The 25,466-nt window shown below is 39.2% G+C and overlaps 1 protein-coding gene across 1 annotated transcript in view; it reads right to left on the minus strand.

Annotated features, from left to right (window-relative positions):
• The window catches only part of FBXL5 (F-box and leucine rich repeat protein 5), a 53,581-nt gene extending 32,766 nt beyond the window's left edge, over positions 1 to 20,815 (minus strand). The window contains exons 1-5 of the mRNA XM_012737560.2: positions 20,638 to 20,815; positions 9,344 to 9,559; positions 4,938 to 5,033; positions 3,507 to 3,693; positions 572 to 754 (exon numbers count right to left, since the gene is read on the minus strand). Of these exons, the coding sequence (XP_012593014.1) occupies positions 572 to 754; positions 3,507 to 3,693; positions 4,938 to 5,033; positions 9,344 to 9,559; positions 20,638 to 20,721 (766 nt within the window). The 5' untranslated portion in view covers positions 20,722 to 20,815. The remainder of the gene's footprint in view (positions 1 to 571; positions 755 to 3,506; positions 3,694 to 4,937; positions 5,034 to 9,343; positions 9,560 to 20,637) is intronic.
• Between the last annotated feature and the right edge of the window lie 4,651 nt (positions 20,816 to 25,466).

A 25,466-nucleotide genomic window follows, 5' to 3' on the forward strand; every position in this document is an offset into this window, starting at 1 on the left:
GTTTTATGATTCAGTGACAGAAAATATATGCCATATTAGTTGCATGTATCCCATTACTGCATTATATGTTTATGAAAGGAAAATTTTAACTGTTCACATGTGAAAGTAACTTACCACAATGTAATTAATATGAAATTGTTATTTAGAAAATGAGGCATTACCAATCACAAAAAAAAGATGTTAAAGATAGATTCACAGTTAATTTGAGCCAGCACCAGAAAATTCCATAGTCCAGGGTAGAAAGAGCTAGCATAATGAATCCCCATGTACCCATCACCTATCTTCAATAATCAACATTTTGCCTATCTTTTTGTATTTCTTCCCCAGACTATTTTTTCCTAATTATTTTAAAAGAAATGTCAGACATCACATAATTTACTGATGAATGCTTCAGCATTGTTAGCTTTTGAAACATGTCAACCAAGAGCACATCATCTAACTATAAAATCTACTTTTTGGTCAACCTCTCAGAGATCTCCTTCCTGGCCTTGCTTATTAATGTCTATGAGTATTCATCTAGAAAAATAGATGCAAATATTGTTAAAACAAACTAAAAGTCTCATCTACCTACCTCTGGCCCAATGAACAGGATAAAGATGTTTCCAAAGCGATCCAGTTTTTGCCAGCTGAGACCATTTAGTGCTTACTTGACTGCAACGACATAATTCTTGAGGATTAAGATAACTGAAAATTGACAGCATTACCTCAGGAGGAAGATGGGTTATACCTGTTGAATGTTCTGACACTTCTGCTTCTGAAATAAAAAAGAAAAACTTTAGCAGTAAAGGCTAGAAGAGCAAATGCAATAAGAAATTACAATCACATTTCTATAAATAAAATCCAGTGCCTGAAGTCAATTTCTTCCTGCTTGCAAGATGTGAAAAGGAAGTGACATGTATTAGAGGTAACATGGGGATGTTAAACTTATTAAGAACCAGTAGAGTTAAACTATCATGGCCCAAATCATATTTCATCAGTGGAAACTACAACAGTGAACACAGAATTAACTTCCTCTTATGAAGGCGTCACAGGAAAAACAATACTCACTTTGTAGCCTAAGTAGCATCATTTGAAAAAGGAACAAAACAGGTTATACAGCTTTAAATCAAAAGTATAGAGTCAGATTATGAGATCTTCAAGGCATTTTTAATGACACACACAAATCTTACAACGTTTTCCATTCATCCATTATGACTCCTGTCAGTACTTCCTTTGTGTTCCCTCTTTTTCGTATTTCATACAAAAGATCTGTGAAATCCGACTTCCTTAACCTATAGGTGCTTTAACCTACTTATATTATTTATGTTCCAGCTGAGACAACAAAATGTAAATATTTTTGATGCTGTTACACATTGATAAAGAATCTTTTGGCCAAGCGTGGTGGCTCACGCCTGTAATCCTAGCTCTCTGGGAGGCCGAGACAGGAGGATCGCTTGAGGACAGGAGTTTGAGACCAGCCTAAGCAAGAGCTAGACCTCGTCTCTACTAAAAAATAGAAAGAAATTAGCCAGACAACTAAAAATAAAGGAAAATGAGCCGGGCATGGTGGCACATGCCTGTAATCCCAGCTACTTGAGAGGCTGAGATAGTAGGATCGCTTGAGCCCAGGAGTTTGAGGTTGCTGTGAGCTAGGCTGACGCCACAGCACTCTAGTCCGAGCAACAGAGTGAGACTCTGTCTCAAAAAAACAAAAAAAGAATCTTTTATCAGCAATTACTACAGAAAATAGTCATTGGATATTCAATAATGTATTATTTCAGTAATAATTTTCCAAAATAAAAATGAAAATAAGATGTTAGAATAAATATAAAATACAAAATACTCATCATTAGAATACTACAAAGAATTTGAGTACCTTGTATATCTGATTTGTCTTCATGAAGCAACTTAAATATAGAAATGCTACGATCACATTCTTTAAACTAACACTTTTAAAATACCAAATATTTTAAACATAAGACAGCCATAATTTGCTTTGAAGGAGTAGGAAAATTAAATGCAGTAAGTGTGATGCTTTTAAATCTCACTTTATAATTACAATTAAACCAGACACAACTGGTCTTAGCTTGGTCTTTAAGGTACAAGCTACCTTTCAAAGTAAAGCACACAAGCTTTATGGATTTAATTATAGCTTAACTTATAAAATCATTTTTGTTTCAACATGCATCTCACCTACTTTGTTAAATAAATATAAGAGGCCAGGTACTCATGCCTGTAATCCTAGCACTCTGAGAGGCCGAAGCGAGTGGATTGCTCAAGATCAGGAGTTCAAAACCACCTGAGCAAAAGTGAGACCCCGTCTCTACTAAAAATGGAAGAAATTAATTGGCCAACTAAAAATACATAGAAACAAATTAGCCAGGCATGGTGGCACATGCCTATAGTCCCAGCTACTCGGGAGGCTGAGGCAGGAAGATTGGATCGCTTGAGCTCAGTAGGTTGAGGTTGCTGTGAACTAGGCTGACACCACGGTACTCTAGCCTGGGCAACAGAGAGAGACTCTGTCTCAAAAAAAAGAAAAAGAAAAAGAAAAGAAAAAGAAAAAAAGGACCAAGTTCAAAATATTATAAACTATTTTAACAAGAACACCATTACTGTCACCAATCTTGAAGCAAAGGAACTTTTATTAGCCTAAGGATGCCCATTGCTTCGCTTTTTTTTTTTTTTTGAGACAGTCTCAGGCTATCACCCTGGATAGAGTGCAGTGGTGTCATCATAGCTCATTGTAACCTAACACTCCTGGGCTCAAGGGAGCCTTTCTGCCTCAGCCTCCCAAGTAGACACCTGGCTAATTTTTCTATTTTTGGTAGAGACGAGGTCTTGCTCTTGCTCTTGCTCAGGATGGTCTTGAGCTCAAGCAATCCTCTCACCTTGGCCTGCCAGAGTGCTAGGATTACAGGCATGAGCCACTATGTGCTGCCTGGCCCCCAATTGTTTCTTTAAGGGTGTTTAAAAAGGCAAAGCTGTTGAAGATAAGAATAAAAGAATAAAACATGAGGAAATAGTCTATTAAGAAAAAGGCATGTTTTATTTGCATTTCTAATTTGTACTCTCAAAGTAATTGCATGCAAAAAAAACTCTGCCTCTCATAGTCATTTTTCTGAATATTATTGGATATAAGCTGAAAGAATGACACATAGAAAAGGATGGAAAATAAACTATAAACATAACTGATTTTGAAAACCAATGAAAAACACAAGATAAAAGCAGCCACGATACTTCAAAAATGTTCTGTATAATGGTAGCTTTCAATAATTTTGAATGTGCATAAATAAATTCATTAAGAAACAGTATCTTGGGTATGTCTCAGGTATGTGAGATATTTATCATAGACAACACTATATTCTAAAATAGAAACTATTGCCTTCAATTAAATTTATACGGGAAAATAAATGCCTTTAACTGACAGTAAAGATTGACCTATCAAAATCTACAGTTCCTATCAACCAGATGTCAATGACCTTAGAACTAATAAACTGTTCTCTATCTATATGTATGAATCTCACCTTTATCTGACTTTTCATCTACAGAATATTTAAAAAACTTCTGTCGCTCTTCAGCTTGATTCCATAGGCTAAGACCTCTAAGGAGTTCTGCAGTATCCTTCTGAGAGCAGTGTTGTGCAATCACTTTCTTTTTAATGTCCTTAAGTTCTTCATAGGTAAAATATTCCATTAACATGGGCTGAAAAACCTAAATTAAACAAAATATTCATAAGGAAAGATGCTTAATTAGTTTAGTTTGACTCTACACTTTTTAAATTATTATGGCTCAAGTGTAGTATTATGACCATATATCTCAGATAGAAATTTTAGTTGTTATCACTGGGTTAATTTATCTAAAAATTTCAAAGAAGAATATCACTAAAAGATCTTTCTTGCTAAGGTTTCTCCAGCTAATAAGTTAATCCCTAAACAATTTTAAAGCATCAGGACCAGAAGGTTTTTCCCTCGCAGAGCTTGTCAAACACTCCTAATCATTCTCTTACTGTTAGACATTTAGGTCAGTTAACTGCCTTCTGGTACTACCGCAACTGAACTCTACCCAAACCAGGCCTCTACCTCAAATGAGACTGGTACCCAATATGCTGGAATATGAAAGGCAGAGCTCTACTGGGACCCTGAACTATTCACTATTGTTTCTGGATTTTGAAAATGTTTCTTCAAATCATTATTTTAGTACAGTGGTACTATGAGAATTATCTATGGAGATTTCTTCTGTGAAACTGATGCTTATGTTCCAACCTCTGGTTTATACAATTAGAATCTTTAAAAGTAGAACCCAGGCTTTTTATGGTTCCACAAATATTTCTGGTGGGCATCACAGATTAAGAACACTGTCCTAGTAACTCAGTGATTTACTGCTGAACAGGTATTCATTTTCTCATAAAATAATTTCTCTATTTCTTACCCTGTACTTCATCTCATGTTAGAAAAAGAAGAGAAAGGGAAAATGTTTTGTCCATCCATTCAATGATATCCCAATATACATATATTAGGCATGAGACCAATAAATTTAAAAACACCATTTAATTACTAAAGTTTATGACTGAAAAACACTAAAAATTCTTTAAATTTATCATGAAAATAAAAAAAATATTTAAAAGTATAACGAATCCTCTAAAGATTCTGAAAAGACATTAGGGCAACATAAAAAGTTATTAACATTTAACACAGTGCCATTTATAAATAAGAAAATAAATATTTCTTGAATAAATGAATCAAATCATTCATTCATTCAATGAAACGCAACAACCTTTCTGAAGGAATAAAACTAATGTTTTTCCTTTAGTTTTTCTTCAGTTTCCAAAAGAAACGGAGGATTCTCTCCATCAACCAGACATGTCTTCCTACACATTGTTTTGAAAAGCCTCTAAGGCAAAATAGTATTTTAGAGTTTTATTACTCTAAATCACAGGGGAGAAAAATTATGCTTACCTCTTCTTCTTCTTTCATGTGAGGAAGAAAATCTCTTGTAAAAGCCTCCAATCTCTCTTTCAGTTGTTTTGCATAATTTAACTGCTCATATTCATTCTACAAACAAAAAAAATTACATTTTTATAAAAGTTTTGCTTCATTATTTATATTGTGTGCCTGATCCCAGGAAGTCAGTTTAAAATGCAACATAAGCCAGGTGTGGGGTGGCTTGCACCTATAGTCCTACCTACTTGGGAGGCTGAGGATTGCTTGAGGCCATGAGTTTGAGAACAGCCTGGGCGATATAGCCAGACCCCATCTCTAAAATAAAAATGCAGGCCGGGTGCGGTGGTTCATGCCTGTAATCCTAGCACTCTGGGAGGCCGAGGCAGGCGGATTGCTCAAGGTCAGGAGTTCGAAATCAGCCTGAGCAAGAGGAGACCCCATCTCTACCATAAATAGAAAGAAATTAATTGGCCAACTAATATATATAGAAAAAAATGGCCGGGCATGGTGGCACATGCCTGTAGTCCCAGCTACTCGGGAGGCTGAGGCAGGAGGATTGCTTGAGCCCAGGAGTTTGAGGCTGCTGTGAGCTAGGCTGCCACCACGGCACTCACTCTAGCCTGGGCAACAAAGCGAGACTCTGTCTCAAAAAAAATAAAATAAAATAAAAAATAAATAAAATAAAATAAAATGCAACATAAAACCTCAGGGGAAAAGAGATTGACAAATATTAAAGTGTTCTCTGTACTTTTTTTAGCACGAAGATGTCCATAAAACAAGCAGCTTTGAATTTCATTAGTAATGTGATCTCTTTCTTTTTAAAACTGTCATAAACAGTCTAAAAATAGCAAGTATCTGCATAAAACTTCTATCGATTTTGCTTATTTATATAATTTCTATATGTTTATTCTCTTAATATATCTCCAAGCCTATTATACTATATTCATTACAGAATTCCTTTAAGGTTATCTAGTGCATCCTTCAATTAAATTCAGAATTTAATTGACCCTTAAACAACATAGGTTTGAACTTTGAAGGTCCACATAGACGTGGATTTTCCAACCCCTCTTCATTCTTCTCCTCAGCCTACTCAATGTGATAACAAGTATGAAGACCTTTATGATGATCTATTCCCACTAAATAAATAGTAACTATATCTTTTCTTCCTTATGATTTCCTTGGTAACATTTTCTTTTTTCTAGTTTGCTTTATTGTAAGAATACAGTACATAATACATATAATAAGTATGTGTTGACTGTTTACATTATCAGTAAGGCTTCTGATTAACAGCAGTAGCCTATTACGTAGTTAAGTTTGGGGGTAGTCGAAAATTAGAAGTTATACATGGATTTTCAGCTGGGTCAGATATTGGCACCCTAACCCCTGTGTTGTCCGTGGTCAACTATACCTTCTGCTAACAGTATCCTGACAGAAAGTCATACACATTAGTGTCAACACTTCTAAAGGGAAGGAGCTCAGTACATCTTGAAGTAAATCATTCAAATTCTGGACAACTCTAAAGAACTAAAAAGTTCTTCCTCATATGAACTAAGATCACATCTCCCTGTAACTTATCCATCACTTCTATATCAGCTCTCTCAAGTTAAAACATGTGGAAAAGTTACAAAATAATGAAAACTTTAAAAATATGATAATATTTCATCCCTATTGAGTCCTCTCAAGTCCCCTCTTTTTCTTGAACTAATTTATTCAACTGCTTCCCAATATTCAATCCAAAGTCCCATTCTCTTAAGACTTTACACATTTTCCCTGAGCATATCCAGACAGCTTCCACTTCCACACTAATTATCAAATTTGCTTTTCCATACCAGATGGTTTATCTGAACTTAAAATCCCTCTGCCTCCTCCTTATTAATAAATGCCCACCTGGATTACACAGCAATTCAAACCTAACCTTTCCAGAATGGATCTTTTTTATGTCTCAACTCTCTTCTATTTACCTTCGAAAGCCAGGCTCAATTTTCATTCTTATTTCTTTTCTTTCTTCTTTCCCCCTCCCTTTATATACAATCACTACATTCTATCAATTTTATTTCCTAAATAATTCTCAAGTCTGACCCTCCTCTCTATTTCCACTAGTCACAACTTTAGTTCAGATCTTACTGAAGAGGTACTCGTGGATAATATATGATATAAAATTCAAAGAATACAAAGGAGTATTCAATAAAAAAGTAAATCTCCCTTCCATTATTCACCAGTACCCTACCCCTACCAAACCTCCCACCTCCCCACCAAGTAGCTGCTGAGTATTGGTCCAGAGATTACTAGAATAATTTTATTATGATCTTCCTCCTTGAGTCTTTTTCTCCCCTTCACTCCATCCTCCTCCCTGCTGCAGAACAGCCTTTCTAGAAAATGAATCTCTAAGTGCACATGGTTTGAAAGAGCTATAACTTAAGCCTGTGCTTCACCCAGCCAGGGTGAATAAACTAAGGGGAATAAACTAAGATCAAATTTCAAATATCCTATAATACATAAATGTAATTAGGAAGAAAATCTCTCTGTACATTATCCTAAACTACACTAAAAAAAATCTTTAATTTTATATTATATAACTAAAAATTATCCTGATTAGCTACTTCTGGCCCCCTACAATAAGGAAAAACAAAATGTAGTAAACATTATGGCTGACATTCAATTTTAAAATAAATAAAATTTATAAAATTAAAGAGTTAATTCATTCAAAGTAATAATTTTACCTTTGGTTACTATAAACTACACTGATAGTCTTCCCTTAAGAGTTCAGCAAATGTTAACTTAACAGTAATTAAAATTTCAATTTACAAAAACAACTTTAAGCTTTGGTGAAAACCTTTCATTATAAAATTTTATTAAATGGTAAACTACAAACTACAAACCCGAGTCAGGCTTCTCGAGTCCTCTTCTCAACTAGGTCTAACCTTAGACTCTGTCCTAGGCCCACTAAGTCCAGTTTTAGCAAGAATCCTACTGAGTGAGTTTAGCAAAAATTCCCCACCCTTGGCATCTGACCAACCTCAATATCTGATCCAATTCCTTATCCCCTATCCTCAATATCTTATCACCTGACTTACTTTCAGCAAGAAATTTTGTAGAGTCAGTCTGTCAGGAATCCCCCTGGCCTTGATGTTTCCTCTCAGTAATTTTCCACCTATTGACTCCCAACCTGCTGTATGGCTATAAAACCCCTACTTGTCCTTACTGTATTCAGTGTTGAGCCCAATCTCTTTCCCCTACTGCAAAATCCCCATTGCTGCAGTCTCTCTTGAATATAGTCTTCCTTACCATATATTTAACAAGTGTCATGAATAATTTTTTTACATTATAGTGTCTGTGACTCAAATAGGATCAGATTTATCATGGGATCACAGACCTCTCAGAAAGTATTCCAAGCATATACCTTTAAAAGCCTTTGTCTTCATTCCTGGCTGACTAACTGGGGCTCTAGTGCTCCAGCTGACAGTTAACTGAAGCACATTAAGGACAGATACTGACACTTAAAGTTCTAAGTCTACTCTCTGAAGCTGACTTAGATGTCCAGGCTTGTTTGAAAGGTAGCTACTGGGCTGGTAGTCTTTCTCCTTGACTCTTTAGAGTAAGGGTTTACTCCCAGACTCTAAGACCTGGTCCTGGTCTAGAAAGATTCTTTTTTCCTAGCTCTCTGTTTCAAGTGAGGGCTCACTCCTGGCCTGGAAATTTTTTCCCATCTTTTTGTAAGGCCTCTCTACTCTATCTGCTCCTGCTTCTCCCATGGGAGCTTCTCAATAAACTCAAATCCCTTTCTTGAATCCCTGCGACAATATACTTCACCGCTATGGAGCTAACTCTACTTCCTTTCATGTTGCATGACTTTACTAAGGATAACTTGGAACTTCACTGGCTTATTTGGAAAACTAAGACTTCTCCCTTCCCGTTGCTTCTGCTCTTCCTTCCTCCTTTTTTCCACCTGCAAACTTCCCTTCAGCTCCCTTGAATCCTTTAATATGTTCCCTTTTAAACCTCTAGCTCTTCCATCCCTCTGTCTACCCCCACAGACTTTTCTCAGTCTGCTAAAGGCCCTAAATGCCCTACAGTCACTTGAACTTTGCACCCCCATACCCCCACCATTAGGGCTCACAAGAGACTTAGAGACCCTCAAAAGCAACTGCCTGAGGCTCTGAATATGAGAATTCTACTTGTCCTTCTTGTATTCAGAGTCAAATCCAATATCTCTCCCCTACTGTAAGCCCCACTGCATGCTTCCCTCTTGAATAAAGTCTTCCTTGCTGTCTTTAGTGACAAAATAATTTTCTTCTTTAACATAAACATTTTTTTCTTTAACATATAGTCATTTACTATAGAATGCTAACATGTTTTACCAATGACATACAAGAAGATGGCGCAAATTGTGATAGTTTAAATAATCCAAGTTTGCAACTCACCTTAACATTCTTCAGTCCCTTTTCAAAGAGGCTAAGCATTTCAGAGAGTTTATTGTCAGAATGTACGTTATAAATGGTCTGGCTGCGTTGCTGAAGCAAACCAATAATGTATTCGTTTTCAATCTGCTCATGCATTTTGAACTCCTTGAAAGTAGCATACAAAGACTGTAGAAGAGCACGGAAATCGTTGTTGTTGGAAAAATTGGTTTTAGACAGCTGAATAAAAATTTAAAAAGAAAGGTATAATCAATACATGCAAATATGCACCAATAAGAAATATTCAAATGCATCCCTATTTACTTTTTGCACATAGCAAGATATTTCCCTAAAACTTGGTTAAAGTAGAAATAAAGGTAATTCATAAATTAACAAGTTATAATATTATCATTAAAAAGTACGCTAAGGCCAGGAAGATGCTGGTTTGCAATATGAAGGGTCTGGTGATATGAAAAAATGATGCAGGCCGGGCGCAGTGGCTCAAGCCTGTAATCCTAGCACTCTGGGAGGCCGAGGCGGGCGGATTGCTCAAGGTCAAGAGTTCAAAACCAGCCTCAGCAAGAGCGAGACCATGTCTCTACTATAAATAGAAAGAAATTAATTGGCCAACTAAATATATATATATATATATATATATATATATATATATATATAAATAAAATTAGCCGGGCATGGTGGTGCATGCCTGTAGTCCCAGCTACTCGGGAGGCTGAGGCAGGAGTATCACTTGAGCCCAGGAGTTTGAGGTCACTGTGAGCTAAGCTGACGCCACGGCACTCTAGCCTGGACAACAAAAGTGAGATTCTGTCTCACAAAAAAAAAAAAGAAAAGAAAAGAAAAAGAAAAATGATGCATACACAGATCACATAGTTTCTTTAAATAAAAAGGATTAAAGCAGGTACCCTCTCCTTTACTACCAAGATTACAATAATCTGTTTAGGAAATAATTATAGAATATTATTAGATAACTCTAGGGGAGCTATTCTCTTTTAAAGAAAACTGAGATAAACTTAGCAGCTTATATAAGAAATCATCTACTTTTCTTTCCTGGAAGCACCCATAATAGTGCAATGTGGAAATTTAGTACAGCAGAACCTGAGAAAGTAAATGCACTTGAAAACACACAAAAAAATATATAAAGAAACGTACACTGTATCTTCTTTTAGTATTCAATAAGATAAAACTACTATTCTGATATAACTTTACTTTTTTTTGTTTTGTTTTTTTTTTTAATCAGTCTCTCACTCTGTTGCCCACGCTAGAGTGCCGTGGCATCAACCTAGCTCACAGCAAGCTCAAACTCCTGGGCTCAAGCGATCCTGCTGCCTCAGCCTATCAGGTAGCTGGGACTACAGGAACGCACCACCATGCCCAGCTAATTTTTTTCTATATATTTTTAGTTGGCCAATTAATTTCTTTCTACTTATAGTAGAGACGGGGTCTCACTCTTACTCGGGCTGGTTTCGAACCCCTGACCTGGAACAATCCGCCCTCACCACACCAGTGTAACTTTAATTTTTTACACTTACTGAAAAATTGAATTCTAATGTTTAAAATGTACATGTTATCAAGAAACTTGCTTCAAGTTAAAATTCAAAGTAAGATTCAAGCCCTCCGTTACCCACTATATTAAATTTACCTTCTATTATATCAATTCCAATTTCAAAATTCATTTTAAAGAGGGAAACCTGATTCAACTAAATATAACAAATAGGTAAATGAAAGGAGAAAAGTACTAACATCATATTTCCTAGACTTGCCTTCTAAAGTATGATCTAGTATTCCTAAAATGGAGCACAGTCTAAAATGTCTTATTGCATGTTCTCAGCAAGAAGTGCAGTCAGATGACAGAGCATCAAAACAGATTACAAATTCTTAAAGCAAAACTATTCCACTATACATAATAGAGTTAACTAAGTATCGTCTATAAAAGGCAATGTAGATTAGGCATTAAGAGTCATTTATAGGCTACGTGCGGTGGCTCGCCTGTAATCCTAGCACTCTGGGAGGCCCAGGCGGCGGGCGGATCACTCAAGGTCAAGAGTTCGAAACCAGCCTGAGCAAGGGCGAGAGCCCTTCTCTACTAAATATAGAAAGAAATTAATTGGCCAACTAATATATAGAATAAATTAGCCGGGCATGGTGGTGCATGCCTCTAGTCCCAGCCACTCTGGAGGCTGAGGCAGTAGTATCGCCTGAGCCCAGGAGTTTGAGGTTGCTGTGAGCTAGGCTGACGCCATGCCACTCACTCTAGCCTGGGCAACAAAGTGAAACTCCGTCTCAAAAAAAAAAAAAAGAGTCATTTATAGAGAACCAGTTACAGAGTTGGCTTCACTAGGATCAGATCCCAGTTCTACCAGTGATTTAACTGTATAACCCTGGGCAAGTTAGTTTTCACTCTCAATGTCTTAGTCTCTTCTTGGGGTTAAACAGGAATAACAAACACCTGTACTTCACATGGTTGCTTGGTACTTAATGTTAACTAACACATTTTGAAACTTAAACATTCATTTTTATAAAATCACACCTTTTTTACTCTATTTGAATATCTACTGAACAGCTATTATTGAGCCAAGCACTGTTCTTGGTACTTGGGATACATGTATCAGTGAAGAGAACAAAGATCTCTGCCTTTATATAGTTTAGATTCTAGTCAAAGGAAATAAGACAATGAAAAGTTAACCACAGGCCAGGCACAGTGGCTCATGCCTGTAATCCTAGCACTCTGGGAGGCCGAAGCAGGCGGCTTGCTCGAGGTCAGGAGTTCGAAACCAGGCTGAGCAAGCAAGAGTGAGACCCCGTCTGTACTATAAACAGAAAGAAATTAATTGGCCAACTAAAAATATGTAGAAAAAATTAGCTGGGCATGGTGGCTCATGCCTATAGTCCCAGCTACTCAGGACGCTGAGGCAGAAGTATCACTTGAGCCCAGGAGTTTGAGGTTGCTGTGAGCTAGGCTGACTCCATGGCACTCACTCTAGCCTGGGCAACAAAGCAAGACTCTGTCTCAAAAAAATTAAAAATAAATAAATAAAAAGAAAGAAAAGTTAACCACAATGTATAAGTAAATCATCTAGAATAGGGGTTGGCAATTTTTTATGTAAAGGGCCAGATACTAAATATTTTAACTTTTGCAGAGCATATGGTCTGTAGCAACTATTTTTTTTCTTTAGAGACAGGATCTCGCTTTGTCACCCAGGCTGGAGTGCAGTAGTGCAATCAATCACAGCTCACTGCAGCTTCAAACTGCTGAGTTCAAGTGATCCTCCCTCCATCCTCAGCCTAGTTTCTGTTTTGATGCTCTGTAATCTATCATTTGTCATTTTATTGGGGGAAAAAACTCTTAAAAATAATCTTAGTAGAAATATGACACAAATCAAAAGAAAGCATTAATAATGGCTATAATTTTCTTTAATGGCAAAAAGGTAAATACAGTCAACCCTTTCCGTGGGTTCTGCATCCCCAGATTTAACCAATGGCAGCTTAAAAATAGTTTTAAAAATAATTAAAAACAATATAAAATAATAAACAATAAGAATAACAACTATTTACAAAGCATTTTCATTGTACTAGATATTATAGGTAATTTAGTAATGATTTAATGTATATGGGAGGATGTACATAGGTTATATGCAAATACTATTTTATACAAGGGACTTGGGCAACTGTTGATTTTGGTATTCATGGGGGGTCCTGGAACCAATCCCCCATGGATAGTCAGGGAGGACTGTAATGCCCTGAGTTAAGGAAAATATTAATATCTTATAAGACATGTAGGAAATTTTGTATATATTCTCATAAGACTATTAGAAAGTCTTTTAAGATTTAACAACAGCCTAAGCCTAGTTTTATGCTACAAAATGAGAATCAAATTAGCTACAAAAAGAGATTCTACATTATAGAGTAAATCCACCATAGTGGCTAAAAAGCACTAACTCTGAAGCCAAACTACCTAAATGTGACTCTAGTCTACCAGCAGGTCACGACATTTCTCTGTACCTCAGTTTCTTCAACTGTAAAATAAGGCTAATGATATTAACTACCCTATAGGGTTGTTGTGATGATTTAATAAGTTAACATATTTCAAGAACACAGAATATAAACCCTACCAAGACATCTGTAAGCCTTACTAAGGCTTTTCTGTTATTTCTGTATTCAGCCCAAAATATTAATAAAATATCATAAGAATTCCTAAAAGAAATTGGTACAGCCATTACAGAAATCAGTATGGAGGTTCCTCAAAAAATTAAAAATAGAACTACCATATGATACAGCAATCCTACTTCTGGGTTTATGTCCAAAGGAAATGAAATCAGTATCTCAAAGAGATATCTGCACTCTCATGTACACTCCAGTATTATTCACAATAGCCAAAATATGGAACAAACCTATTAACAAATGGATAAACAAAATGTGATACACACACACACACACACACACTATGGAATATTATTCAGCCATAAAAAAGAAAACCCTGACATTTTCTACAACACAGATGAACCTGGAGGACATTATACTAAGTGAAAGAAGCCGGACACAAAGACAAATAATGTACGATCTCACTTATACATGGAATCTGAAGATGTAGAACTCACAGAAGCAGAGAGTAGAAAAGTAGTTGCCAGGGGCTAAGGGTTAGAGGAAATGAGCTGTTGATCAAAGAACACTAACTTTCAGTTATAAAATGAGTTCTGAGGATCTAATGTACAGTATAGTGACTATATAATTAATAACACTGTACTGTTTACTTGAAATTTGCTGAGAGAATAGATCTTCAGTGTCTTTACCCCACCCCCCACACACACGCCCCTACACAAAGGATAACTACCTGTGGCAATGGATGTTTTGATTAATTTGATTTTGGTAATCATTACACAATGTACATGTCTATCAAACCATCATGTCAAACACATTGAATATATACCTTTTTGTTAATGATACCTCAATAAAGCTGGAAAAAAATGAAAAATGCAAATGTTTTTAACTTGGTACCTAAGGTTAGTAGATTTAGTAGTTAAAAGAATAACCAGAAACATACAATTTAACTTTTTAAAAAATCTATTTATATGTGTTTTTAAAAATTGTGTTTGCCTCCATAAAGTCATACAAATATATAGGCTTGTTTGAGAAACAAGCCTGGACACCAATAATTTCTGCAACACACTGAGGCCTATGATGTGCTACGTACTACACTGGGTGTTTTCAGATGTTTTTAATTCTTAAGACAATCTAGGAAGCAGGTAAATAATAATCCCCATTTTACAGATTTAAAACACTGAGGCTCAGAAAAATAACTTACCCCAAATCATATACCTAGCAGACAATAAAACAGAGACCAAGCCTCCATGACTCTAATATCTATGCTCTTTCCACAGATACAATGTTAGTACCATTCATGAAGCTAACTTTTCAGATCCAAGAAAGTAAAAACTTGTCAAAAAGAACACTTGCTCTAAAGCAACAGTTCTCACCAGGGGGTCAATTTTGTCCCCTAAGAGATAAAGGGCAAGGCCTGGAGATAGTTTGGGTTATTACCACTACCGAGGACTAGAAGGTAAAAGCCAGAGATGTGGCTAAACATCCTACAATGCACAGGACGATCCCCACAACAAAAATCAATCATCTGACCCAAGATGTCAATAGTGCTTCAGTTGAGAAATGTTGTTCTGGAGAAGAGTTTTTCAAACATTGTTAACCATGACCTTCACTATGCAATACAGTGCAATCCAGGTTCATATACATCATAAACACTTCAAACAAATTTCAGGAAACAATATTTCCCTCTGTAAGCTATGATACATTCTTAACATTTGCTTTTCCATTTAATTTTTTAATGTTGTTTCTGACCCACAAAAATGATTTATGACCTACAAACAGGTCATAGAAAACATTTTGAAAACACTGGTCTATAGTAGAATATAAATGTTCCCAGTGACCTTTAAAGTTGTATACTCTGGTGCCTCACAAATTCAACCAGGTACCCATACAGAACTGGCTACACATAATCAACAAATAGTAACAAACAGTAACATGGTATCTTCATAGTTGAAAAGGATTCATAATAGGCTTTCTGTCTCAGACACTCTACAACCTAAAATAATAGAGCCTGGCTTCAAACTGATTCTCAAAAGTAATGTGTCACTTAAATAGTTCTAACGCAGATATAAAATACAGCATAACAGGCCGGGTGTGGTGGCTCAAGCCTGTAATCCTAGCACTCGGGGAGGCCGAGGCGGGAGGATCACTCAAGGTCAGGAGTTCGAAACCAGCCTGAGCAAGAGCGAGACCCAATCTCTACTAAAAATAGAAAGAAACTAATTGGCCAACTAAAAATATATAGAAAAAATCAGCTGGGCATGGTGGCGCGTGCCTGTAGTCCCAGCTACTCAGGAGGCTGAGGCAGTAAGATCGGTTGAGCCCAGGAGTTTGAGGTTGCTGTGGGCTAGGCTGATGCCATGGCACTCTAGCCCGGGCAACAGAGTAAGACTCTGTCTCAAAAATAAATGAATACATTTAGCAAAATCATTGCTCAAAAAAAGAAAAAAAATTAAAATTAAATATTTTTTAAAAAATAAAATATTAAATTTTAAAAAATAAAAAAATACAGCATAACAAAAACAAGCCCAAATACCATGACTCCAGATATGTTTTTACTTTCTACTAGCTAGACAATACTGTTATTTAATCAAAGAAGATTTATATGTAGTGAAGAAACCTTAGTAACTATCCCATCTAATTCACTTTACAAATGGAAAAAATGACGGCCCACAGGTGAACTGTTTTGCATAAAACCATAAAGCTAGCAATAAGTAGCAGAACTGGTAAGGTAATGCAAAAACCATGGGCTTCAGAGTAAAATTCAGGCTTTACTAATTACTAGTTGATTAAGTACAGTAGTTATTTAACCACTAAGACTGTTTAACTTTATTTTGATTTTTTTGAGACAGGGTCTCATTCTGTAGCCCCCAAAAGAGTGTAGTGGCATCATCATAGCTCACTGCAACCTCAAACTCCTGGGCTCAAGAGATCCTCTTGCCTCAGCCTCCCTAGTAGCTGGGACTACAGGTGTGGGCCACCATGACTGGCTAATCTTTCTGTTTTTTATAGGCCTCCCTCTTGCTCAGGCTGGTCTCGAACTCCTGACCTCAAGCAATCTTACCGCCTTGGCCTCCTAAAGTGCTAGGATTACAGGTGTGAGCCACCATGCCTGGCCTGTTTCCTCAACTTAAGTGAAGGATAATACTTGTCTTATATGGCTCTTGCAAGGATTAAATGAAATCATGTACTCATGTAGTAAGAACTCATTAAATTCCCTTTTCCTTCCTCTCCCAGCGCTCAATTCAATAATCTTTCTCCACCAAGTCAATCTTCCCAAATGCCAGTTAGTAAATTTTTATAGGTATGCACAGAAATGAGAAAAACAAAGAAAACTTATCATAAAGCTTTAAAAAATAATCTATTCAAAGCTATTCTGAGCTTCTTTCCATTTAAGGGTTTTTATCATAAAATATCCTTTCTTTATAAAGTGATAAAGTAGATGCACTTTTAGGACATTTAACTGAAAAACTTGGGCACTCCTTAAGGCTCCACCACTTGAATGTTTTATAACTGGTTTATATATAAGCCTGGGAATCTCTATACTTTGTCTTTATAGCTACCACCTACTTTGTTCTCAGAAATCAATTCAAAGAGACCATTCCCGACACTTTAATGTAGAGATGACCAGATATAACTTCCTTTGCTCTATTTCCTATTTAGAGTTCCATCCTAGCACAGATGTTATTACACATTAGATTGTAAACTCCTTAAGAACAGGTACCAGAACTCACACTGCAAACACAACGTACTACAGGGCAGACAGTAGAAACTCCATGCTGACAGAATTAATGGAGCATAGCTTTGAGGACTGGAGGAAAGACTGAGAAATTGAAGTGAAATAGAAAAGGAATGTCATTCAATGCAAATTTTCACTTAAATCATCCTAGTTTGGAAGGCTAATGAATTAGCAAAAAAGGTTCCTTAGCAGATTATTACCTAAAAATCAGAAACTACTATGGATTTATACAAAAAAAATTTAAAACTAGGAGTCCTAATACTGACTTGGGTTTCCATCTGGATCTATCATCAACTGCTTAAATAACCTTGGCCTAGCTAATCTAGGCCTACAAATTCCCAGCTATAAAGCAGAAATCCCCCTGCATTTACCTACTTCAAAGGACTGTTTAGATAACAACGGTGAAAAAAACCTTTCCATAAAACCTTTCACGAATATAAGAGGAAATCCATGAGCAAAGTATTAAATTAGGTATTATACAACAGTATTTAAAACAACCTAAGACATACAATATTTGTCAGCTTTTGAAAATTCATTGTGCTCTTTTCTCACGCTAAAATTCACTTTTATACCTAAAAAGTCTTTTAAATAGCCTAAGAAAATAAATTATTCTAAGTAAAATGATTTAAGCATATAAATGATTGATTTGATGTTAGTAAGTAAACAAATGCTCCTAAAATATACTGCACTTGAAAAGTCAAATACTGGAAAAAAACTGACTTCTTTATAGTAACTGAGCATTCAGAGCCAAAATTTGGAATACACTACAGTGAAATAGTTGGGTTGGATATCCTCGGCCTATACAACCAAAGGATAGTGATTGCAAAACTTGAGGTGACAAAAACAAACAAGGCACACTTCCTTTAATTCCTCTAAGACTATTCAGCCATTACAAAATACTTATTTTTCCACTCTCGTTCCAAAGGGCATCCTACCAGACATTTCCATTGGTTATTAGTATCAAGAAGAAATTTGGATGTAAAATTCCTATGCAGTTTTTTTTTTTTTTTAATCATCATGGTCACAGATCAGAAAATTGGACTTTTTTTTTTTTTTTTTTGGAGACAGAGTCTTGCTCTGTTGCTCTGGCTAGAGTGCCATGGAGTAAGCCTGGATCACAGCAACATCAAACTCCTAGGCTCAAGCGATCCTGCTGCCTCAGCTTCCATGCCTGGCTAATGTTTTTAGTTGACCAATTAATTTGTTTCTATTTTTAATAGAGACGGGGGTCTCACTCTTGCTCAGGCTGGTTTCGAACTCCTGACCTCGAGCAATCCGCCCACCTCGGCCTCCCAGAGTGCTAGGATTACAGGGGTGAGCCACCAAGTCTGGCCAGAAAATTGGACTTTTAATCTTCTTGATGAATACATACAATCTCATTAACTATATCTAATTAATTCAGAATTAGTGATAATTTCTGACTTACTATGTTAAATTGAAAATGCTTTATTAAACTAGTTATGTAACAGAGCACATTTGACTACTGTAAAGAATTTTATTTGACTCAGTTGTTTTCTAAAAAGCAACTATATTTTCTGAACTTGTTCAAACATTCTCAATCACCAGGAAAAGCAGCACAAAAATAGTGACTGACTTCTTGAAAATTTTAAAATAAGGCTATTTAGCCTATTACACAAATAAATAAAATTCTGATTATTGTGGGAAGTCAAAATCATTTGGAAATTTGATGAAGGCTATAAACCGCCTAAGAAAATACATTCAAAATTTTCCAACATAATTTCAGGTGATCTCTGGACTACCTCTTCACAAAGTTGAAGAGAAAACCTTGGATTCCATTAGTCCCCAGTACCTTCCATTTGCACCCTCCTCCCCCATTTTTTCTTTTCTGCAACTAAAAGATACTGTCAGAATGAGCTAAATACAAAAGCCAGAGGGGTAAAAACACTACAATAGAGTTAACTGGAAAATTCAGGGATATATATTTCTGCTTAATGGCTTAAGCCTTTAACCATTCCTTAAGCTTCTCCTAGATAGATGGTTCTCACCCTTGGCTATACACTGCACTCACCTGGAGACCTTTAACTTATGCTTGATGTCTGGGTTCCACTTTCAAAGATCCTAATTGTAGTGACTTGGGCATCAGGTTTGTAACAGTTTGGGGGTTAATTCTAATAAGCAACCAACGTTTCAAATCACTGTCCTAGACAGTCCCTTTCAAGCTGTATCTAAATTGGGTATTTTTACATTTTCAAAATGGAGGGAGAAGATGGTTGTGGGGCAGGGATGCTAAGATCTGAAACTTAACCTCACTGCTTTAAATTGCTGGTCTTGAGTGTGGCCTAGCAGTGAACATCCTTAGCATCCTCCACCCACCTGGCTGGGCTATAAGCCAATCCCTCTTTTCTGTCCATAATGGTTCTGCTTAATGCCATGTAATTTCTGCAAATTCATAAAAGTGGATTTCTATGCTTAAACAACAGCCACGTAAATGCTTTTTACTTGATTCATTTCTACAAGAAACAGGCCTGCCTTCATTTTGCAGCATATCCACATGACTTTCCCCAACATAAACTGGCAAATATGTGGAATTTTAATATTGTTTTAAAGTCATTAGCAAAAGGCCCTGAACTATAACCTCGAACGTGTTTTTTCAGCTTCTGCTGCGCTAATTAAGAGTCCAAAATGGTTCTCACAGTTAAACCAACTTTTCCCGAGGCCCTTTCATTCACGCCCATGTAAAGAATTCCAACAGAGAATAAGCCGTCTTACAAAAATATCTACATCCAGTAAATACTCGCGGAAATAAAAGTTCCAAAGAAAAAGATAACCACAAACGAAGAGTGAAGGTTCTTTAATTCCTAAGCCTGGTTTTTCCTCCCAAATCAAGCCGGTGAAAAGCCTGGGGTAAAATGAGCAAGGGGTAGTTAGGAGAAGCTGCTCTTTCGGCCAGGAAGCGAGCTAGAGGTTCAGAGGAAGGATGGATGGGTGTTAGCACCCAGAGAGCCCAAAAACAGCCCTGGGGAAGGAGTGACGAGGGGCGAGGACGACTGCAGAAACGGCCTACTCTCTGCGGATGGGAAGCCCACGGCAGGTGGCCGACCCAAGGTCCCCAAGCTCCGAGGGGACGGAGGGGGCCCCTCGCCCACGGGGAGGCAGCGGGAGGCGGGCGCCGCAGCGGGGGCTGGCCCCGAGGGCGGCCGGTGGCTAGCGCAGCGCCCCTCCTCAGCCCGCCAGGCCCTGGGGCAGGAGGACGCCGCCGGGAAGAGGCTGCGCCGCCCGCCCCGAGGGCGCGTCCGGGCGGAGATGCGGGCTCCCCTAGGGGCCCGCAGCGGGCGGGAGGTGCGGGGAAGCGGCGCGGCGCTGACAGCTGCGCAGGCGGCTCCTCGCGCGGCGGCGGCCCCGGGGGCTGCGGGCGCCGCACGGGCCAGGCCGCCCCAGGGACCCGGCCGGCTCCTCCTCGCCGCCTGCGCCGCCCAGAGCAGCAGGCCCTGCGCTCCGTTACCTTGTCGCAGTAGAGCCCCACCAACTGCTTCATCCGCCAGTGTGGGGCGGTGAAGACGTCCACTTCTTCAGGGAAAGGCGCCATCGCGACTGCCTCAGCCTCCGCCTCAGCAGCCGCGGCCGCCGCCTCTCCATAGACACCCTCGCCGCGGGGCAGAGGCGGCGCGCCCCCACGCGCATGCGCCCGCCCCGTCGGCGCGCGCGCCCGGGTAGCTTGGGCGGCCGAGACGTGGGTGCGCGCAAGCCGCCGCCATGCGGTTCCCCGCGGCGCACGTGACCGGTCGCGCGCGGAGGCGCGCGACTTCTGCCTCCCGCCTCCACTCTTTTCATTCCTTGTCCTGTTCTTGTCCTGCAAAAAGAAACCAAACCTTTTCCCTGTTTGTCTTGCCACACAGAAACACAGTACGTGAAGGGAGAAGATGTCGTTTTAGTGACGCTTTAAGCGCTTCTCCCCGTTGCTGCTGTGCCCACCAGGCCTTGATGCCGAGGTGACCAAGCACAATGGCCGCGGTGAAGGCCGTGAGCTCTGCCTGGGCGCCCAGGCCATGGCGCCCTGTTGACTGGGGTGCCTGCGCCGCCCTCTGCCTCCCTATGGTTCGCGGGTGCCCGTCTTTCGACCGCCGGGCGAGCTCAGACCACCCCACCGGCTGGTCAAAGGCCCGGGCTTGACCCCCGCCCTCGCGGTTGGGTGAACCGGGGCTGGGGAGCTCCAAGAATTTGAAACCCAAACGGAAAACGATGGCGCGTGGCGGGAGCGCATAGTGGGGGCCCCAGGCGGCGGCCCGGCATGCGCAGAGCCTGGGTGTGAGGGGCCGGACAGAGATGGCGGGGAAAAGGCCTCGTGGAATGCGGGAGACTCAGCAGAGGGAAAAACAGTATCTGGGAATTCAAGAGCGGAAATGCACCTCGGACGCTGGAACGCCAGGTCTCGGAGAGGCCAGATGGGCCTTGGGGGGCGGGGAAAGGGTGAGTAACCTAGGAAGGTTAGTGCGGGAAAGAATCTTGGTGCAAATCCCTCCATTTTAAGGCGAGGCTCAGAGAGAAACAAGAGGACTTAACACCACTACCCGGTAAAAGGTCAATCTGTCTCTTACCTGTCTGTCACCTGACCTGCGCCCCAGGCCTTCAGGAGACCCTGTTCTCTCGCCCTGATCAATTCTGCCCCAATTGGCTGGAGGACTGATGAACAGATAGAGAAATGGGAGAAAAGCGGGAAGGCTAAGAACCTGGGGAGGATATGTTATTTGCTTAATGGCCATAAACTCCAGGAGAGCAAGAACCAGATAAGCTGAGTTCACTCTTGTATCTCTGTTATCTCTCACATTTCCATGACAACGTGGGGGTTCAATAAATATTGAACAAATAATGGAATAGGACATGGTGAGAAGGAACTCTGCAGTGGAATGCTTTCTGTTTAGTTCTTACTATGTGCCATAGTTCTTACTATGTGCTATTTATTGACAGGCAATGTAAAGCAATGGTTAAATCCAGACTCTGGAGATGAAGTTAGATTTTGCCAGATACTAGCTGTACAGCCATGAGCTGGCTACATGATTTCTTAGTGCCTCTGTTTCCTCTTATATAAAAAGAGGGTGCTAGGATTAACTATTTTCCAAAATAAATAACATGGGGGTAATAATACCTACCTCACAGGATTTTTATGAGGATTAAGCAAGTTAATATATTTGAAGTGCTTATACTAGTATTGGCACAAGTATTTACAGAATAATAAGTACTGTCTTTAAGCTGTTAATGCAAAATAAAACAACTCTATGAAGTAGTGCTATAGGAAATTTGGGTTATGACTTAGGGTCCCACAAATTAGTAAATAAATAATATGGCCATATAAATCTAGGTCTGACAGTACCCTCCCAAGAGCTGGATTAGTTGGGATGCAGAGATGGCTTATAAGCAGTCTGTCCTAAAGAAGTGGGAAAAATGCTTACGAATAGAATAGTAAAGTCCTTGGTAGAGCAATCTCTCTCTTCCTCCCCCCATCTTATCCTATCTCTCCCTTTTTTTTCCTCTGCTCTTTCCTTAGGGCTTTGCCTCCATATTTTTTAATAACCCCCCCGGAAGACATTTTCTTATTTACCCTCTGTTTCTTTATTCTGATCTTTCACTCCAGCTATCTTGGAATGCAGAATCAGACCACAGATGAACCAGTTATATGAAGAAATGAACTCCATGAGAATAAGCACTTTGTTTTATCCTCAGCACTTAGAAGAGTGTCCATCATACAGTTAGTACTAAACAAATATTTGTTGAATAAAGAAGAAATGAGATAAGAGACAGGAGATGGCCAGGCACGGTGGCTCACACCTGTAATCCTAGCACTCTGGGAGGCCGAGGCAGGAGGATCACTCAAGGTCAGGAGTTGGAAACCAGCCTGAGCAAGAGCAAGACCCTGTCTCTACTAAAAAAGAAATTAGCCAGACAACTAAAATTATAGAAAAAATTAGCCGGGCATAGTGGCATGTGCCTATAGTCCCAGCTACTCGGGAGACTGAGGTAGAAGGGTTGCTTGAGCCCAGGAGTTTGAGGTTGCTGTGAGCTAGGCTGATGCCACAGCACTCTAGCCTGGGCAACAAAGTGAGACTCTGTCTCAAAAAAAAAAAAAAAGAAAAAGAAGAAATGAGGAAAGTTCATGGCATTCTGTAATTTCCTCATTTTAACTATTAATACAACATGTTGCTTTTCTCATTCACCTGTTTCTGGCTGTACTGTTTACTAGCATATCCCTAGAACCAGGTACATTAAAAAGGTGTTTAGGCTGGGTGCCATGTCTCACACCTGTAATCCTAGTACTCTGGGAGGCCAAGGCTGGAGGATTGCTCGAGGTCAGGAGTTCGAAACTAGCCTGAGCAAGAGCAAGACCCCATCTCTACTAAAAATACAAAGAAATTAATTGGCCAACTAATATATATAGAAAAAATTAGCCAGGCAGGTGGTGCATGCCTGTAGTCCCAGCTACTCGGGAGGCTGAGGCAGGAAGATCACTTGAGCCCAGAAGTTTGAGGTTGCTGTGAGCTAGGCTGACACCATGGCACTAACTCTAGCCTGGGCAACAAAGCGAGACCCTGTCTAAAAAAACAAAAGGTGTTTAGCAATAAAAGAGTCCATCCACACACACAGTTTCACTGTAACCCAGTTTTGAAGCTGTGTAGTCAGTTGAAGAATATTAACAGGTATTTTGGACCCTAGCCATCTCTAGGAATTTGTGTAAGATGATAAAATGAAAGAAATAAAGTGATAAAAAAAATAATAATAATAAGCCCTGTGGGTCATTTTTCCCTTCAAAAGAAGCTGTTAATATTAGCTTCATATGCTGAGTAATGTAGCAATTAATCACCTGATATATCCAGAATAAATGATTGATTTATATTGAACTTTAGCTCTAGAGAGAGGTCATTGATCAGTGTAGTATCATTACCGTAGGTTACTGCAACTACAGCACATAGGAAATGTTATTAAAGCCAAGGTTGTCGTTTTAATCACTTCACAATATGACTTCCTCAGTGAGGTGGTAAATGACAGCAGACAATTCTAACAGATGTAGCCATTGGCCACCAAAAGGAGACTGGATAAGGCACGTGAACAGAAGAGTGAAAATCCACATCATATGGTGCCTAGTAGGGGGGGTGTTTTCTCTTTCCCACTCACATTCTCTCTGAAAAACTTGGTCCTACGAGGGAAAAAAAAAATCAAATCATTCTTTGGCAAATCTAAAAATACAATGACACTAGGTCCTATTCTATAGTATTTTTCAACCCTAGTTTTGAAGACCCTGGAAAGGGTTTCTGGTCAGGGAAGGTCACTTTTAAGGCATTGTACTCTATTTATTTGAATATGAGACACAGCACTTTCCCCAGCAGGAGCTTAGTCTTGAAAAACAAGCAATGAAAGAATGTTTCAATCACAAGACAATTGGAATCCTAGTCCTAAACAATACCAGACTTGATACTCATTGTCAGTCAATATAGCCAAATAAACAATTGCTGCAGCAGGCTAAGATGATTTAGTGGTTGCTATGATTTGAATGTTTGTCCCCTCCAAAACTAATGGTGAAACCTAATCCCCAATGGGGCAGTATTAAGAATTGGGACCTTTAAGAGGTGATGTGTCATGAGGGCTCGCCCCTCATAAATAGATTAATCCATTCATAAATTAATGGGTTATCATGAGATTGGGACTGGTAGCTTTATAAGAAGAGGAAGACAGACCTGAGCTAGCATGCTCAGTCCCCTTGCCACGTGGTGCCCTGTGCCGTCTCAGGACTCTGCAGAGTCTCTGCCAGCAAAAAGGCCCTCACCAGATGTCACCCCTGAACCTTGTATTTCTCAGCCTCCATAACTGTAAGAACTAAAGTCCTTTTCTTTATAAATTACCCGATTTCAGGTATTCTGTTAACAAGAAACAGAAAATGGGCTAAGACTGACACATACAGGGTGTTGTCTTTTTTTTTTTTTTTTTTTTGAGACAGACTCTCGCTTTGTTGCCCAGGCTAGAGTGAGTGCCATGGCATCAGCCTAGCTCACAGCAACCTCAAACTCCTGGGCTCAAGCAATCCTTCTGCCTCAGCCTCCCTACTAGCTGGGACTACAGGCATGTGCCACCATGCCCGGCTAATTTTTTCTATATATATTAGTTGACCAATTAATTTCTTTCTATTTATAGTAGAGACGGGGTCTCGCTCTTGCTCAGGCTGGTTTCAAACTCCTGACTTCAAGCAATCTGCCCGCCTTGGCCTCCCAGAGTGCTAGGATTACAGGCGTGAGCCACCACAACCGGCCCACGGTGTTGTCTTAATCTACTTTCTAGATAGCCAGA

Source organism: Microcebus murinus, chromosome 3 (assembly GCF_040939455.1).
Source record: "Microcebus murinus isolate Inina chromosome 3, M.murinus_Inina_mat1.0, whole genome shotgun sequence".
NCBI classification, from domain to species: domain Eukaryota; kingdom Metazoa; phylum Chordata; class Mammalia; order Primates; family Cheirogaleidae; genus Microcebus; species Microcebus murinus.